At 41.4% G+C, this 19,591-nt stretch overlaps 2 protein-coding genes across 4 annotated transcripts in view; one reads left to right on the top strand and one right to left on the bottom strand.

The window, feature by feature from the left end:
• Positions 1-3,932: 3,932 nt before the first annotated feature.
• LOC311056088 (somatostatin receptor type 2-like) lies at positions 3,933-5,039 on the top strand (the record flags this gene model as incomplete). The annotated part of the gene is made up of 1 exon (XM_084072465.1): positions 3,933-5,039. The coding sequence occupies one exon, from the start codon at positions 3,933-3,935 to the stop codon at positions 5,037-5,039; it is 1,107 nt and encodes a 368-aa protein (XP_083928591.1).
• Positions 5,040-17,307: 12,268 nt separating this feature from the next.
• The window catches only part of LOC311054995 (ubiquitin carboxyl-terminal hydrolase 22), a 75,704-nt gene continuing 73,420 nt past the window's right edge, over positions 17,308-19,591 (bottom strand). For all 3 annotated transcript variants that reach the window (XM_084071047.1, XM_084071045.1, XM_084071046.1), the window contains one exon: positions 17,308-19,470. In XM_084071047.1, coding sequence (XP_083927173.1) covers positions 19,428-19,470 — 43 coding nt within the window. In that variant the 3' untranslated portion in view covers positions 17,308-19,427. The remainder of the gene's footprint in view (positions 19,471-19,591) is intronic.

Here is a 19,591-nt window from a genome sequence, read left to right as displayed (position 1 = left end):
TCTGGCTGTGGCACTTTGATGGGCAACAAGAATCATTTATTTTAGATAACCAATCATGAGTGTTTTTGGGCCAACTTTAAACTGTATTTGAAAGAATTTTCAACTCTTTAATTGTAAGAAAAATAGCAATGATATTCACTCAACATGTTGATGCCTACATACAGTAGATAGTTGAGGTGATGCTACAATGTTTTTAGGGATGGCTGAAGTGGATTATTTTACAGTTGGACTATTTTAAATTATGCTCTATTGTAGTGGTTCTCAAAGTGGGGTTCAGGGACCCTCTGGGTTCCTTGAGAGTGTTCCAAATGGACCCCATATACCAGTCTGTACTGTAACTGTATATCACCAGCATGGTGTTATCGTTGAACGTGGAACGCGACAAAGTGCATACATTAATCAACCAGTTTCCATTCCAGGATTATTTATGGAGTCAGTGACTAGATGTTGATCAATATTAAGGAACACTATGTGACTCAGGGATTTGGGGATCAGTGTTCTAGCCCTTCTCAAAATATCCTCCTTTCAGACAGCAGACACAACATTCATAGCATGAGCTTTGGTCTCTTTTTTTGTAGGTGCACAAATTGTCCAGTAAAATCTTTAAGAGTGTACAAATGTAACCAAAATTGTACACTCTCAGAGGCAGTGTTGCCAGATTCTGTGAGAGAAACAAGCAACCGGGTCTAGAAAAAACAGGCCAAAAGAAGCAACTATGGGCTACATGAGCACTTTAACATATACATCAGCTATTTGAAAATAGCAGATCTACAAGCTCACAAGAGCTTAGATCGGCCATTTTCAAATAAAATCTTGCGGGGAAATTATAATAAGCAGATCTGGCAACCCTGTCTGTATGGTACGTTGATTAACAAGTATGTGACAACCTCCTCTCCAGTGGTGTAAAGTAACGAAGTACATATTACTTTACTTGAGTATTTCTAATTTCCAATACTTTTACTCCACTACATCCGAGGCAAATATTGTACTTTTAGTCCACTACAATTATTAGAACATTTTAGTTACTAGTTACTTTGTAGATTTTAATTATTATTACAAAACATAACCACTTCAGCCCTATATACATTTCGGCCATTTGAAAATAGCCGATCTACAAGCTCACAATGCACACATTGTGATCTTGTAGATCTGCTGTTTTCAAAAGAGTTTTATTCATTTTATACATTTGAAAAATTGTGAAGTGGGACATTCTGCATAAAGAGTAGGCTACTTTCTGCTTTTGGTACAAGTAGGCTACATTTTGATACCACTACTTTTGTAATTTTACTCAAGCCAATTTTGAATTCCGGACTTTTACTTGTAACGGAGTATTTCTACATTGCAGTATTGATACTTTTACTTAAGTAAAAAAAAAAGTGATTTTATCACCCCTGCAGAGTGCTCTCCTCTTGTACCCCTTTACTTCCAGAGGAGATTGTGTGCTCAGCGCGCTCTGCGCTCCAGCATTCACTGTGCGCGTCTCTCCATCACAGCACTAGACTACAGAGCACTGCCAAGGCGAATCGCTTTTTCAAATAGAGCTATTTGTTATTGATTTATTGATTTGTTATTAGTAGCCTATATTCAATTTGTTAGGTCTATATTGAACCATGTGTTCCTCGTACGCAGACGACATGTTGCTTCATTATGGGAAGTAGGACAGACTGGTGGGAATATTCATATCGAAGGGAAACTCACAGAGTCGTTGCACTTCGCGCTCCGACTGAAGACGACAACTTGAGGAATAGTAGTATTCAGCCTAGTAACAGTGTATAATAATACTACTGCTACTACTACTACTACTAATAATAATAGTAGGACTAGGATTTAGCCTACTACAGTAACAGTGTGGGGGTATATTTTTTCATGATCGTAACTTTCGATCAAAAATAAAAAATAAATAAATAGCTGTTCTGAAACAGCTGAAGTTCTAGTGAGATCGCTTCAAGTTTGGAGATTATTCTTTTTTGCTTCAAGTTGGAGGTAAGGAACGTATAGGCTACAGCCGCCTATAGCCTACATCACGTCACTTTTTAGACTGTAAGTATAAGATTAAGAACATCTAATCGTTTGACTGGATCACATGCAAAAAGTTTGATAGAATAGCATACGAATCTAGTGTGAATCTAAAACGTTCTATTTGTTTATAGGCTTACAGTCGCTTACTGCATTATATGGCTAATTGTTTCCCTCAGATTCATTATTAACCATTAGATTCAGTCTGTTTCATTGCACAATTTAATTTAATTTAATTGCACCGAGAGGACTGCGTGCAGTTGAATGATCCTCATTATACCCTACATTCTATGTAATATTTCAAGTTTGTATTATGTTGATGACACACCATTCTGTGATTATTTCATGTCAAACTGATTTGATCAGCCAGGGCCATATATGGACTAAAACATTTTAATCTATCTCACCCTGTGTCCATCTCCACCTATCACTGTGGCTTGCTTACAGCAACAGTTGGGCTAAAAGCTCTATGTAAAACTTGGAAATTCTAGAGAATTCAACAGGCAAGTACATCACTGGTACACCACATTATTGTGTTTTAAAGGCTAATGTGGGTATCTTCTGTGTAGACTGTTAGTCAGAGGGAACCTGTTGAACACCAAATCAATAATATGCCTTGAATCATTTAACATAATATAGGCTACCACACAAATATTTAATCACAGGCATACACCCATATTTGCTCGCCCACTGTTGATTTGTGATTGATCCATTTCTATAGCATTTACTGAAGGCTGTTGGATTCCTGTTTTCCATAGTCGATAATAAACTGCAGATAAAACATCTCTTATCAGCTTTGTTTCAATTGGCCTGGCTCATAACACCCAAAGGCATTATCTGGCATTATCAAAACAAAACTGCAGGCAGTGCCCATGTCAGCTTGCTGCCATGGAAGTAATGACAAATTGAAATAATAAATGTGATATCAGCATTATAGCAGGTTGTCAAACCATCCCTCGCATTTTGTGTGTTGGCAAGGACAAGCACTTCAGTTCATCTTTTTCAATCAAGTCCCACTGATTTGAAAGCAGTCAGTCCTGTCATTCAATTACTTAGGCTGGGTTTTAATTTACATCCATGCCCAGCCCCCAGTAAAGTTTGAACAATACCGAATAACCTTCCACGGCTACTTTACAGCATTACACAGGGTTGAACACGTAACTGTAGGGCATTCAGATTGATTTCCCTCGGAGGAAGTGTGCTGTATAGGAGACCTTAGGAACTACACACAAGAAGGCTCTAGCCATACGCTACAGAGGCAAAAAGGCATAAAATAGGATTTTCAACTGAAAAAAGTAGTTTTTTCCCCCCATTTTAAAATGTTATTTTTGTCGAGCAACAGGTCGCACCATAGTTTGCCGCTGAAGCATAAATAATCACACTCCTGCCTACTGTACAAAGAAACAGCCAATGCACAACTACAGTACTTGGGTGTAGCACAGCCCATATTCATCTCAGTTAATACGCATCGAGAACCATTTGGCCGTATGCACAGTTATGAAACAGCTTGTGCTGCTGTGAAAGGACATAATGATAAACCTTTGTGTTGAGGTCATGCAATTATTATTGTACTATTGCGTTCAATCAATCAACTGTCCCATTACATTCAGATCAATTAAGTTGACGCAAGGAAATCTATGAATAAGATGTGTCGCAGTTGCCAAAACGGGAGGAGTTAGATCCCATTCAATATCAGACAATCATTACCACAAATCTGGCAGGGTTCTACAATACACAGGATCGATGGTATCCAGGAAGGGGTTTTGTCCAACCGCATCTGTCATCATGCTGACAGTAGTTCACGCCAGGCACAATTAACGCCACTTAACGCTGCGCAGTATTGACGTTATTCTTTCATTGTGTGTAGGTGGGATGCCATAGTTCATAGCACAGGGACAGAGAGAGGCCGAGGCATCATGGATCCCTGGATCTTCCCCTCGTCACCGCCGAATTTTTCTGAGCCCCTCATGTATGACAGTTTTGTGTCGGGCAACGACTCCGACCCGTATGGGAACTATACGGACGGCAGTTTCAACAGGACCAGCACGGTGGTCATCACCTGCATGTACTTCCTGGTGTGCGCCGTGGGGCTTTGCGGCAACGCCCTGGTCATCTACGTCATCCTGCGCTACGCCAAGATGAAGACGGTCACCAACATCTACATCCTCAACCTGGCGGTGGCGGACGTCCTCTTCATGCTGGGCCTTCCCTTCATCGCCATCCAGCTGGCGCTGGTCCACTGGCCGTTCGGCCCCATGCTGTGCCGCGTGGTGATGACCGTCGACTCCCTCAACCAGTTCACCTCCATCTTCTGCCTGACGGTCATGAGCGTCGACCGCTACCTGGCCGTGGTGCACCCCATACGCTCCACCAGGTGGCGCAAGCCGCGCATGGCCAAGACCATCAACCTGGCGGTGTGGGGCGTGTCGCTGCTGGTCAACCTGCCCATCGTCATTTACAGCGGCGTGATCACCAAGCACGACGGCTGCTTCTGCACCATCGTGTGGCCCGAGCCGGAGGAGGCCTACTACACCGCCTTCATGTTCTACACCTTCATCCTGGGCTTCTTCCTGCCTCTCATTGTCATCTGCCTGTGCTATCTGCTCATCATTGTCAAGGTGAAGTCGTCGGGCCTCCGCGTGGGCTCCAGCAAGAGGAAGCGTTCGGAGAAGAAGGTGACGCGGATGGTGTCCATCGTGGTGGCGGTGTTCGTTTTCTGCTGGTTGCCCTTCTACGTCTTCAATGTCACCTCGGTGACAGGCACCATCAGCACCACGCCCATCCTGAGGAGCATATTCGCCTTCGTGGTGGTGCTGGGCTACGCCAACAGCTGTGCCAATCCCATCCTCTACGCCTTCCTGTCTGAGAATTTCAAGAAGAGCTTCCAAAATGTTCTTTGTCTGAAGAAGGTGGGCGGGCTGGACGAGATTGAGCGCAGCGACAGCCGGCAGGATAAGTCTCGTATGATGAGCGACCCCACGGAGACTACTCAGGTTAACGGGGACTTGCAGACCAGCATCTGAAACAATGGGGAGAATTCTGTAAGGAGTACAGGCACGCACTCCTAGCGCGCGCACGCGCACACACACACACACACACACACACACACAACCCCCCAACCCCCCCCCCCCCCCCCCCCCTGGAAGTCACTCAGAAATGAATGAATATCAAAAACAGGGGTTCAAAGACGACACTTACTAGCTTAGGACAGAGGTCCACTGTAAATCAAAGAGATGTCGACAAGTGCATGTTATGTAAATGTCTTAATTTTCAATCAGACACATTGCTGTGTTGCGCTGCTTGTGCACACGTTCATTGAAACATTTTCATAACTTTATACAGATGTGTGTTGTGTTTGCCTCGAAAACTGTACAGACTGTTCCCAGTGTATCGACCATAAGTAAAGGCTGAAGGAACACTGTACAGTTAACTGTACACACTGGATATATGGATTTTTCCAGGACTATACACACAAACAGCAGTATGGAGTGTGTACAAAGTTGCCACGGGTCCGTATCGTCTCTCATGTGGAAATGAGCGTTGTGTGTTCAGATATCATGCAACAATAACCTTGTAGATACAGTTGACAACCTTTGGTATTTTTGCTTTCGCCTCGTTTGCCATCTGTAGCCTATTAATGCAGCCCAAAAGGTTGATATATATACTTTGCAGTACGACGGTGTCGCATGCTCTAAAACAGTTGATCTACAAACTCAAACGCATTGTACTGCAACCCGTTGTTAGCATGTAGATCTGCTACTTCGGGTGACGTGACACTAAGCATAAAAAGACTCTACATCAAGTAGAGATAGATGCTCTTAAGTAGAGAGGAAAATGTACCTATTGATCACTGAGATGTTCAGAAGATGGTTCTCACATGATGTAAAGAATGTTAGCCTTATGAATGACTGGGTTTCTGTGATAGAGCTGTATTTCTGTGAATAAGCCCTGTGCAGTTTTACTGAAGATTTTAATGTGAATAACAGCATTCAACTTGCTTAAAATATATTGTTAAAGGTAGGGTAAGTGATATTTTTTGGTATTTTTCTTTTTTTTTGTAAAAAAAAGGTTAAAGTACTATATTCTGATAGTAATAATTGCTACAGAACGTTTGTTCGGTCACAGGGGTCTCTCCAGCTCTTTAGGAAACAGAATATAGTACATTTTCAGGTACTGTAGGTGACAAATTATAAGCCAATCAGGAGAGAGCACTGGAAAATGCATTTTCTGTTTAATAAAGAGCTGGAGAGACATGGGAGACTCCTTATATGGACAGGACACTCTATAGTAACGAGCACTATCAGAACATAGACCCATTTTGCAATTATTTGAATAATTGCAAATCACTTACCCTACCTTTAATGTGTCAATCACGGTCCATACATTAAAGTGTAATATTTAATCCCATGACACTTTATGTTCATCAGAGTTTGTGTTCTGAACTGTATTATTTTGGATTAACCACAATGCTGCTGAAATGTCTTGATGTAACTTATATTGGGTTGAGGTACATTTTCATTTATTATGTTGTTCAAGATAGATAAGGAAAGCTATATAATGTGAGATTACTGGATGTCTGTTTTCTATCGTTGATTTCATTCTAACTGTTCCAGAACATGTGCTGTTGATGCTGTAATTTAAATGTGCTTGGCTGCAAAACACTCAATAATTCAACAGCAAATGTGCATGCAGAGTTGTGGTTTAGCATCATACTGTATTTGTCACCAGAGGACTTAAATATAAATATACTGTATATCATATTCTGTAGTTTTTGTGGGTAAAGAAAAACACAGATAGTATGTTTTGACAAATGGTGACAATGTTCCTGTTTCTTAACCACATCCCAAGGTATAGTGATTCTCAACCTAATTCTAATTTCAAGGTCCCCTAATTTGATATGCATTGTGCCAGAAACCCCTGCCCATTTGATACCTCCCTCTCTCTCTCTCTCTCTCTCTCTCTCTCTCTCTCTCTCCTAAGGTAACATGCTACTCACACACTGTAAAATCCTCAGTGTAAGTGTTACATTATCCATTTGCACCTCCGAGTGTGTTCAATTTTGGTTACATTTGCACACTCTTAAAAGATTTTACTGGACAATTGTGCACCTACAAAAAGCAGTGGCGTGCACAGACATTTTGAGGGGCAGGCGCTCAAGTAAATTATACTTTTTTTTGTTTACTTGGTCTGCTCTTTTTTCCCTCTACACCTATACCTCTTTGCCAAAAATAGCCGATCTACAAGCCCACAACGCCTCGCGCTGCGAGGCGTTGTGGGCTTGTAGATCTGCTATTTTTGGCTAAAGTTCTCCTCAGAAAAGGGATGCTATAGGTTTCGAGTGGTTATGGTAAAAAGAAAAATCATATCACATAAAGATTTGGCGGACCCCCTGTAGTAACTCTGAGGACCCCCTAGGGGTCCCGGACCCCCTGTTGAAGACCCCTGCTGTAAACTGGGGGGGGGAAAAAACGTTTTTTTTTCTTTTTTTCAAAAAGGCACTTCTGGTCAAGAGGGCAAAGGGCAGGTGCTCTAGCAACACCTAGAGTCTATCTGTGCACGTCCCTGACAAAAAGAGACCACAGCTCATGCTATGAATGTTTTGTCTGCTGTCTGAAAGGCGGATATTTGAGAAGGGCTAGAACACTGATCCCCAAATCCCTGAGGCACATAGTGTTCCTTAATATTGATCAACATCTAGTCACTGACTCCATAAATAATCCTGGAATGGAAACTGGTTGATTAATGTATGCACTTTGTCGCGTCCCATGTTCAATGATAACACCATGCTGGTGATATACAGTATAACGTGTAATATGTTCTAGTACGACACCCTTAGACCACACGTGTATTCATGTGTGTGTGTGTGTGTGTGTGTGTGTGTGTGTGTGTGTGTGTGTGTGTGTGTGTGTGTGTGTGTGTGTGTGTGTGTGTGTGTGTGTGTGCCCTGTGCGCTCATGTGCATGTACACTACGTGATACTTCCTGATGTCAGCTTAGCCTCAGGCCAGCCAGAGGCCCCTGCAGCATATGATTGATCTGTCCTTCAGCATAAAGGGGTATTTCGCTTTAAAAGATTTCAGGGGTCATTTTAACGTTTACTTTTGTGTGCACCCCAGACAGTTCTTAAGTTGCTTGATTAAATATTTAGATATTAATTTCATCAGACACGCCCCTCTTGTATATAAGCCCCATGCAACTTCAAACTCCATTTTACACATGTCCCTGGTTCGAGTGGCCAATATTGTCTAATGCGTGGAGGGGCCATGTTTTTTTTTTTTACTTTTTACTTTTCTAAAATGTAAATAAATGTTTTCTTAAAACAAAAAACTATTTTTTCCCCCAAAAGTAATAAATAATGAGACAAATATTGAATGGAAATCACCAAAGAATGTATTATTTAGTGCGCTCAGATCACCAGATTCACCACCACTCAAGAAGATTTTCCTTTTTAGAATGCTACACATGTAATCATTCACATACTCCTTTGGTTAGCATTAACCCTGCACAATATATGAACTCTCATATTGCCACTGGCAGTTCAGTCTGTATCTGATTTGTTGAGGTTGTATTGCTGAAAATGTTTTTCCTATAATCTGTATTATTATTTTCTTTTATAAAACTACTAAAAGCCTATTGTAGATGTGATTCGCCTCCAGTAACCCCATATTTGCATAGCAACAACGACCCAGAGACTTGGTCCAATGGAAAGACTGGTTAGCGACCACTGATTAATGTGGTGCCCTCTCTGGAATATGAATTATGCTTCTGGACCAAAATCCCCTCTCCACTGAGCTGTGAAATCAAGTACATCTTTTGCATTTTGTCGTTGCTTCACATTTAAGACGAGTGAAATTTAGGCTGCAGTTTACAATAGATTCAAGCTTAACCAAGATAGTTAGGAGATCATTACCTTGATTGAATAAATAAACATGCTCATTTTAAAAATCCATCATCTATTGTAGTATTGTTGCAAAGAGCATTCTGCATTTCAATGGCAAAACTGGAAGTTTTTAACCTTCTTTTTAATAACAGCATTTATTTAAACAAAGGTTTATTGGTGTGTCTCAGTGTTCTAGTCTTGTGTTTTGTTTGCCAATTAATGCATAAAAGATGTGTTGCTGTCACACGGATGTCAGACATATTTTTTGCGGTTTACCTGGAAATACTTTTGCCCGTTTCATTAAAATGCACCGTGTTCTCTGAGTATTATTATCAATTTCCTCCAGGAATATTTATGCAAAGACATGCAAGGAGCAAAACAATCCAGGAATGACAGAATACATAATGAGTCATACAACTAATTTCTTTCTACAGAAGCAAAGAGTGGCTGTTTATGTGCAAAATTGAAAACACACAGTAAAATCCTGAGTGTTCATTTAACTAAATGGAAGTTGTGGGAATGGGTGAAACATGACAACCGGCTTCTTATTGTAAAGTCAAATGTAGAATTGAATTGTGAATTATTTTCTGAGTTGCATGCACGCACGCACGCACGCACGCACACACACACACACACACACACACACACACACACACACACACACACACACACACACACACACACACACACACACACACACACACACACACACACACACACACACACACACACACACACACACACACACACACACACACACACACACACACACACACACACACACACACACAGTGCTTCCTGGTTTGACCCACATGGTGGCGCCACAGTGACATCCAAAGCCATGACAGCTTAACGTCCACAATCAGAAGCATATGCCACCAGGCTATAACAACATATGTGGGTGTAAAATTGAGTTTTCACCCTCTGACTTAAATTAACATGGGGTTTCACAGCTCACAATGTGAGCCTGTAGAATAGCTATTTTTGCTGCGTGACGCCATCATACACAACAAACTATAAATCAAGCTTAAGAGGTTAAAACTGAGAAAAGACAGCAAACACATTCCAGTTTAATCACTGAAACGGACAATGAAGCCGTCCTCTTTCTTTTCGTTTCAGCTGCATCCCTGAATGTCCACCACAGTACATCAAAGCCTCGGTGCGACCATTCCAAGTGTGTGATTTCTTTTCTTTTAATATTCTATGGTTCCAACCCCACCATTATTTCCCTGTGGCTCAGGGTTCAAGAGGTCTAGCAGCAGACCCCCAGAGAATATGTTTGTTTTCAATTACAGAGCAGCTAAACAACAAGGTGCTGTGGCATTACTTTGTGATAGGTAAAGGCCCTCTCATTTTATACATGAGTGAATAGATTTCATTTTTTTCCATTAGTTACTTTTAATCCTTTTGTTTAGTTTTTAACATACCCAACCAGTGACAGTCAAACATAAAACAGACCACAACAACCACATGATCTCAAATCAAACTGTAGACAGCATACTGATTGAACAGAGCACTGGTTTACTGCACTGCAGAGAGAGGCGACAAAAACACCACGAACCACACTGGTCTCCGCCAGCCACACAGTTGCCATGGAGAAGTTAACACTGATGGATTCAGAGGCAAGCGGTGGCCACACAGTGCCCACATACGTGCACATTGATTTGCCCTCTTCAGTACCTCCCCCCTTGACCCCCCCCCGTTCCCCTCATCTACACGGTCAAATAATCTGTTCATTTAACTTGGAGAGTGTAACACGTGTACCCTCTCGGAATAATGGGCCGTCCACACCAAGCACCATAACCATAACTATAAATGCATCGATTTGATTCAAGTGGACGGCAGTGTGGATGCTCACATGATTATAGTTATAGTGCCTGGGTTACAAGAGCATAGTAAATGGTCAGGAGTTTAGGATTTCACGTCAGCTGGGACTAGAAGCCTACACACACACACATTAGGATATAAACACTCTCAGTCTCCAGGGAATTATTGGAAAAACACTCACATCTCTACAGAGAATAAATGCATTCCTCTCTTCCCTTACAGTGGCAGACATTATTATTGCAGCCCTGTTTCATATTTCTTTTGCATCTGTCACGTTAATACCTCCTGCAGATCTTTTTATAAAAAATGTGAACTACAGTCGAGACAATTTAGTATAGCCCAAACTCAAAATGTCTCTCAACAACTAAATGATATATCACACCATTACTTGCTAAATGTTTCTATTTTCGCTTAGAGATGGCATAGTGCCACAGTATGTAAGTCACCAACCACAGAGTAAATACTGGGATTTCTGCGATGTACTGCATTTGTACATTTGATGAAAATGATCTTTTATATTTTCTGAAAAGCACTTTTGGTCAGCTCTATTGTTTCTTAATGTATTGGATAAAAATAACTTTTAATGTCAGATGTACTGGCAGCAGGAAGAGAAACACTGAGCATTGATGACAGAATGCTGTAACATAACAAGGGCAAAGCAATACTGTATGTGTATTTTGCCTGTGACATGAGTACATGTCAGTTGTTAGATGCAGGCTTCCAGAAGTATTTAAATTAATTACAACTATCAGATCAGTTCATTGTCTTCATTAGGATGGTAAATTCTAGACTGCCATTTGCCAATTAAAAAATAAGTTTAGCTGAGTCACAAAAATGTCTGACGGAAAAGTAACAGGCAATACCTGGGTGTATCCAGCGCAGTGTCCGTCCTTCACGAGCCGGATTATCTTAATACACCCTGGAAAACATTACATGCATATATTAGGATGGCTAGATAGAATATTTCACCAATGTGAAAGATGGTTGCACTAGACTCTAGTGCCACCACCTTCCTCTCTGAGGAAAGTCCATTAAAATAATTGGCAATCCTAATAATTGTAATTTTTCTCCTACTTTTGAGAGAGCATCACCTTCACCCTTAGATACTGTAGGCCCCTTCTCCCAAATATAGAACCAGACAAGAAGGTGGCATTACAAGATGTAAAACTCCCGACTACAGTACATCAGCAGTTAAATTGGTTGTGGGGATATGAGTTGGAGACTCAAATTCCCAATGAGCTCTGGGACTGGGAGGACAGCCTTAAATAAGTTAATGCTTGCTCTATCAACTCCAGACATTGTCTCATTCAATTTCGATTCATACATAGACTCCATTATTCCAAATCAAATGCGCTGTGATAAATGTAATGCAATAGAGGCAAATCTTCTTCCCAGCGTCGCTCTTCGCCCTAAGATACAGAGCTATTGGATTATGATTTTTGAAACATTCTCTGATATTTTGAGTATTCATATTGATCCCGATTCTGGGAATGTCAGACACATTTCTTTTTGACACATTGGACAAAGAAGGAGGCTCCTGCATTTAAACATTGGCTCAATGAAATGACTAGTACACTTCACCTTGAGAGAATAAGGTACTCCTTAAAGACCCAATTTGATAATGTTTGGCTTCCCCTCGTTCGTTAACTGAATAGTAGCTTAACGGACAGGACACCAACCAGTAGATTTCAAGATATGTTGTTTGGGACCAAACTCATTTTGAAAACGTAGCCTACCTGATGGAAACCATAACGTAACCGCAGTGTCACCTCGTCTTCTTGTTCCTGATGCAAGAAAGGAGACATTAAATGAACAGGCAAGCTGAAAAGAGGCCCATAACAATGACCTGCTGCAAGCTGAACCAATAGGCTCTGTGCATGACAGTTCTCTTCACCAGGAGGTGGCATTCCCATTTCCTGTTCCAGGTCAGTTTGTCATAGCTTCATTTGATTGGGTCAGCAGCAGATTTGAACCGGAAACCCACAACACCTTAATATGTGTTTCCAGTTCAAATCTGATGCTGAGCCAATCAAATGAAGAACTCACCCTACCCATCGCTCAGTCAGTAGGTGGCACCACAGCCAACTCTTACTTCTGTTGGCACTTCACCAAGTTTGACCTACCAAGCCTCCAGGCCCGACAGAAGTGCACAGCTGAATCACCGGACCTCCTGGTTAATGCTACTGTCCTCATCGTTGAGAGCAATCTGGCCTGTAGAAAGGGTCCCCCAAGTATTCCTGTGGGTAGATTTCAGGAACAAGTCTTGACGTGTCGTACACCACAGACGATCATCGCGTGTAGCCTTAGTTACGGAGCAGATCTTGGGAAGACATCTGGGGGCGGCCGGAGGAGGAAGTTATTGCAAAATGTGAAGGTTGCATCTTGTCTGGTATTCAATATCCAAAATCATCCATAATTGTTCCAAATTTAGATTTAGATGTATCTTAGGTTATACATGCATGCATACATGAATACAATAGAAGGTAATACAATTATAATAAGATGTAATACAAGTTTTAATACAAGGTACCAAGTAGATTCAAGTTGTGTAATAGGTCTAGGAAAAATGCATCATTAGACACAGACATACTGATTGTAGCATCCTTTGTCCATGTAGTTCTTAATTTAGAGGTGAATCGCATCAGCAACCAATTCAGGGTCTCTCGACATGTGGCCAAAGCGGTCCTTTATGCCACTTGTAAGGATTCAAACAGCTAGCAGCACTTAAGTGGAAACTTGACTTTTTCCAGGAACACCAATATGGTAATAGTCAGAAGCAGCCATTCAATCCGGACATTCGTTTCTGCTTGTGAGATGTTGATGGTCATAGATAGATATAGAAGGCTATTTGAATCTCTTTGTAGATGAGTAAAGGCTGGGAACGAGGCTATTATGAACGTGTGATAAAAAATCTTTAAAATGTTTTCTAAATCCTAACAGTTTTTTGAAAAAAATCTAAAACATTTCTTTTCAAGATTTTTCAAAAATAGCAGATCTACAAGCGCGGTGCCGCGCTATGAGCTTGTATATCTGCTATTTTTGAATAGCCAAAGAAAGCTTAAGTGACACAGATGCGTTCCAGGTCTTAATGGGTTATGTTAAACTGGGTTGAACCCGTTAGGAAAAAGACAAACATCGCTGTTTACTTCATTGTTTACCTTTCTGCATATTTTAAATCAAATTCAACAGTAGCTTAGAACATAATTATACATGGCACTGTTTACATCCTTCTGCACTGCATACTGGCTCACATGGCAGCTTGGCGACTGCTCAGGTCCTCATCAGACAGACAGGCGGTGGGAACACTTGGCAGGGCAGCTGGTACAGTGCGTACACCCCCGTTTCCCTCTGAGGGGGAGAGAGAGCATCTGATCGTCCTCCGACGGTCCTGCTAGGATGACGCTACCGGGCATAGGGGCCGTGGTGGGCCCGCTCTGCGGATGGGGCTCTTCTGCAGTGCTGGAAAAAGTACTCAACTTCTTTCCTTAAGTAAAAGTACCAATACGGCAATATAGAAATACTCTGTTACAAGTAAAAGTCCAGAATTCAAAATCTACTTGAGTAAAAGTACAAACGTATTGGCATCAAAATGTACTTAAAGTACCAAAAGTAAAAGTACAAAAATGTTTGAAAATAGCCGATCTACAAGCTCACTACAAGTGAGCTTGTAGATCGGCTATTTTCAAATAGCCTATGTATAAAATAGGGCTTAGGTGGTTAATGTATGTGTCATCATTTATATTTATATCTGAAGAGTAACTCGTAACTATAGTTTTCAAATAAATGTAGTGGAGTAAAAGTACAATATTTGCCTCTGAGATGTAGTGGAGTAGCAGTAAAAGTTCTGAAAATTGGACACACTCAAGTAAAGTACAAATACCTCAACATTGTACTTAAGTAAAGTTACTTTACACCACTGCTCTTCTGGCTGTAGAGCTCATCCAGGGAGCTGGCTCCGTCAGTCCAGCACCTCCAGTGCCTGGGGACTGGACTCTTTAATAGGCTCTATGCACAGCAGCCATTTTGGAGAAAAATTGGGCCTCTTCTTACTTCCTTCACAGGTGTTACCCAATGATACTAATGAAGGCTCTGTTCCATTCTGGTCAAACAGAGTCAGGGTGTTGATATTGTGCATGTTGGCTCACCAGAGACACTAGTGGGTCTCAAAGTGTGGTCCAGGGACCCTCATGGTTCTTTGAGAGGGTGTAACTCTGAGAGTGTACAAATGGAACCAAATGGACCCTCCCGGGTCCATTTGGTTCCATTTGTACACTCTCAGAGTTATGGGGGTCCTTGAAATTAAAAAAGTTTGAGAACCACTGTGCTACACTAAACGGAACAGAGCCTTCATTAGTATCATTGGTAACACCTGTGAAGGAAGCAAGGAAGGGGGCCAATTTCTGTCCAATATGGCTGCTGTGCATAGAGCCTATTGGCCATCACAGTTGGTGAAGTCTTGCTCACTGGTCGAAGATGCTCCTCAGGCCAGTCAGACAAGACCAGGCAGCATAATTATGACTGATCAGTCCTACATCTTAACCCATTAAGAGCTGAAGCCGATTCTACAAAAATGTCTTCTAAATCCCAACGGTATTCTGAACAAAAAAACGTATGTTTCTATATCAGTGGTTCTCAAACTTTTTTTGTGTCAAGGACCCCCGAAATGTATATGTATTTGGCCGCCGACACCCGTCTCAAAATATTTCGTCCCAGGGACCCCCCAGAAGCAAAGATTTGAGTTAAAAATGTCCGCTTTAAAATAATATGTATATTCAAAGATTTGCACACGTTTTCAAGATTTTTCAAAAATAGCAGATCTACAAGCTCATAGCGCGGCACTCGGTGCCGCGCTATGAGCTTGTATATCTGCTATTTTTGAATAGCCTAAGTGTAAAATAATGTTTTTTTTAGCTCAAATCTAAAAATGACACAGATGCATTCCAACGATACTTTTAACTATAACTATTACAAACAACTGAAGCAATTTCTATTCAATACAGCCACAGAATGTTAACAGAACCCTTCACATGCTCCTTTGATGATGCACAGAGTGTGCAAGTGTGTAGGTAGCGCTCTCACTCTCTCTGAATACACACTGTACTGTATATCAGATCTACAAGCTCACAGTACATCGTTACAAAAGCAGGAACATATTGAATAAACGTCACTAAAAACTACCACTCCACGTAACTGTGAGATCAAGTACACATTTTGCATTTTGTTTAGTGATTCACATTTAATCAAACATGCATTGTGTGCCTTGGTTCATCGTTGTGGTATTTTATGTGTTAAAAAAATCCTGAGTGTTCATTTTACTCTGAGAATGTACAAATGGACTGGTAAGATCCGTTTCTCTCTCTCATCGTTTTCCCGCTTTTCCCCACTTGGTGGCACCACAGTAACATGCACAATCCACAACAAGTTCAACAGCCACAATCACTCAGAAGACAAGTACAGTCGTATGTATAATGACTGCTTTCACACTCAAGAGTTACCAGTATTAACATACTGTAGGTACTAGGTCCTGTCCTATCTGTTAACCAAATCCAATATAACAATTACATACAGCAAAACAGAAACTTTACACTAATTCAACTATGTCGGATGTATCAATCAGCATCAAGAGGAGAAAAGACAACAAACACAGTGCAGTTTTGTTCTGAGTTTAATCACTGAAACGGACAATGAAGCCGTCCTCTTTCTTTTCGTTTCAGCTGCATCCCTGAATGTCCACCACAGTACATCAAAGCCTCGGTGCGACCATTCCAAAGTGTGTGATTTAGTTTTCTTTTAATATTCTATGGTTCCCAACCCCACCGTTATTTCCCTGTGGCTCAGGGTTCAAGAGGTTCAGCAGCAGACCCCCAGAGGATATGCATGTTTGTTTTCAATTACAGAGCAGCTAAACAACCGGGTGTTGTGGCATTACTTTGTGATAGGTAAAGGCCCTCTCATTTTATACATGAGTGAATAGATTTTCTTTTTTTTCCATTAGTTCTTTTAATCCTTTTTAATTTTTTTTTATACATACACAACCAGTGATATTCAAACATAAAACAGACCACAACACCCTGGTATGTATGTGTATTATCTAAAATCAAACTGTAGACAGCATACTGATTGAACAGAGCACTGGTTTACTGCACTGCAGAGAGAGAGGCGACAAACACCACGAGCCACACTGGTCTCCGCCAGCCACACAGTTGCCATGGAGAAGTTAACACTGATGGATTCAGAGGCAAGCGGTGGCCACACAGTGCCCACATACGTGCAAATTGTTTTTGCCCTCTTCAGTACCTCCCCCCTTGACCCCCCCCTTCCCCTCATCTACACAGTAAAATAATCGGTTAATTTAATTCGGAGGTGTTCGTACCCTCTGAGTGTAATGGGCCGTCCACACCAAGCACGATAACTATATCATTTTAACCCATTAAGACCTGGAACTGTGTCATTTTTAGATTTGAGATAAAAAGCATTATTTTACACTTTGGGCTATTCAAAAATAGCAGATATACAAGCTCATAGCGCGGCACCGAGTGCCGCACTATGAGCTTGTATATCTGCTATTTTTGAAAAATCGTGAAAATGTGCGCAAATCTTTGAATATATATATTTTTAAAGTGAACATTTTTAACTCAAATCTTTGCTTCTGGGGGTCCCTGGAACAAAATATTTTGATGGGGGCCAAATACATATCATTTTGGGGGTCCTTGACATGAAAAAGATTGAGCTCCACTGATATAGAAACATACGTTTTTCAGAATACTGCTGAGATTTAGGAGACTGTAGAATCGGCTTCAGGTCTTAATGGGTTCAAAATGGTTCCAACTCAAGTGGATGGCCACGGCACAATTATAACGTCAGCGTGGATGTGTTCGCAATAATTATCGTTAATTGTGCTTGGTCTGGACGACCTTTTACAAATAGATAAACTTAACACTGAGGACTTTACTGTGCTCAGAACCAAAAAAATCAAGGTCAATGGGAAAAAACCTGTGAAGCCCAATTAATATTCCGTCAAGTGACGCGGTCATGCGGCGAAACACGAATCGGGGCTTAAGACGGAAGCGATGGGTCTTTCTGGAGGCCTGAAGGCATTACTGAGGGTGAGTTTAAGATCCATGGGGAGCCCTGTCACATGCTGTGTTGTTATGCGGGGGCTTCGGTTTGCACAGAGCATTCAAGGTGTTTATTTTTATTTTTTTATGAGAACGGTCTGCAGCGGTCTCACAAGTACAGGACCTTTATCCTAAAGCCTGAGTAATGCTCAAGTTGTGCGCCAGCGTCTCGCACCAAAAACAACAGATCTACAAGCTGTAGTGTCGCGCGGTGACACGCGCGTGAGCTTCAAGATGGTCTACTTTGGGTGCGCGACACTGGCAGACGCCCAGGTATAACTCGGCCTTAAAGGCCATGCATACAGTGTCTTTTGTCAGAATGCCCCTAGGAAGCCCGCAGCTCACATTCAACATAACAGTTCATCAACAGCTAAAAAGTGAGCCAATTTAATAACCATATTATCTTTATACTGACAATTTCACAAGAATGCAAGAATAATACGCCCCCAAAAAACTTTTTTTTCTGTACCAGGACAACACAAAGGGACATATGAATGCACTGCAACAAAAAGAAAACAAAAATCTAGGACATGGACACCGAGAGTAACGGTAAACAAAATTCAAAATCTTGCTAAAAAAATAGAAATTCCCTGCCCTCGACTCAGACGTAAAAAAAAAAAAAAGAACAAAAAAAAAAGAACAAACGATCAACAAAAGACAATAATGGAACACGGGCACGCTCAGGTCCAAGTCTGTTTAGTTTCCATGGCAGCGCTTCCCCTGCAACTGGCATAGATAGAGTCTTCCAAGCTCTCCCATGTTTCCTTGTCCTCTTAAAAAATAGATGTATACTAGATTCATACAGTATTTCATAACTAAATTCACAAATGATAAGAATCATAATCATACCTGTTACAAAAAATGTCCTTGCAAAGTTTATAACACCTTGATTTCGTCTTTACGTTTTTTTCTATTCAATTTTTTTTTCTTTTGCATTCAGTTCCGTATGCATATGACGACCAACAGTCCCCCCATCATGATAAGTTAAATGCTTGGTCATTTGAAACGAGAGCACCATGGGAGAGAAATGTGTGAGTGTGTGCGTGTGTAGGGAGGGGAAAGAAACAAAAGATCAGAATACTGTCAAAAATCCAGATGTGCCCAATCCAGAGGACCGTCAGTCAAACGCTTAAGACTCCGCCCCACCCCTGCAGCAGACGGAGAGAGAGAGAGACTGGAAGAAAGAGAGAGAGAGAGAGAGTGAAAGTGAACCCCTTCCCACACACCACACTGTACATGCCTGGAACTGAAGACGCCCCGACTCTTTTCTCGTTCCCTCCTCTTCCTCCGTTCGTTCAGTTTTTGTCAAGTAGATGCCGAGAAGTAGCTCAGTGCTTGGTTGGTTGGTTGTTTGTTTGTTTTGAAAGGTTGCATGATTTCACCAGTCTGTTTTATTCTCATCGACTCACCGTCCTGAGGTGGGTGGGTGGGTGGGCAGAGACTAGGAGGGGTCAGACCGGTGGAAGTCAAAGAGAGTTTCAAGTAGGTTTTGTTGTGTTTTTTTGTTGTCGTCTCGTCCCCGAGTCGCTTGGGATTCTTTCTCGCGATGAGCGTTGGTTCTCCGCGGTCACCGGTCGCTGGGTAAGGCTACTCATATTCAAGAAACTGTTTGTGATAGAATAACAGATACCTACAAAGAACAAGAAGAAGAAGAAAAGCTACTTAGAATTTTTTTTTTTTTAATGGTACATTTTTACTGTTTTTATCATTTGTCTCCCAATTTAGTTATTATGCCAATTCCCCCATGCAGT

Source organism: Gymnoscopelus microlampas, assembly GCF_963454915.1.
Source record: "Gymnoscopelus microlampas genome assembly, chromosome: 11".
Taxonomy (NCBI): domain Eukaryota; kingdom Metazoa; phylum Chordata; class Actinopteri; order Myctophiformes; family Myctophidae; genus Gymnoscopelus; species Gymnoscopelus microlampas.
Note: the sequence above shows the minus strand (reverse complement) of the source record. Positions and strands in the feature narration are given on the sequence as shown.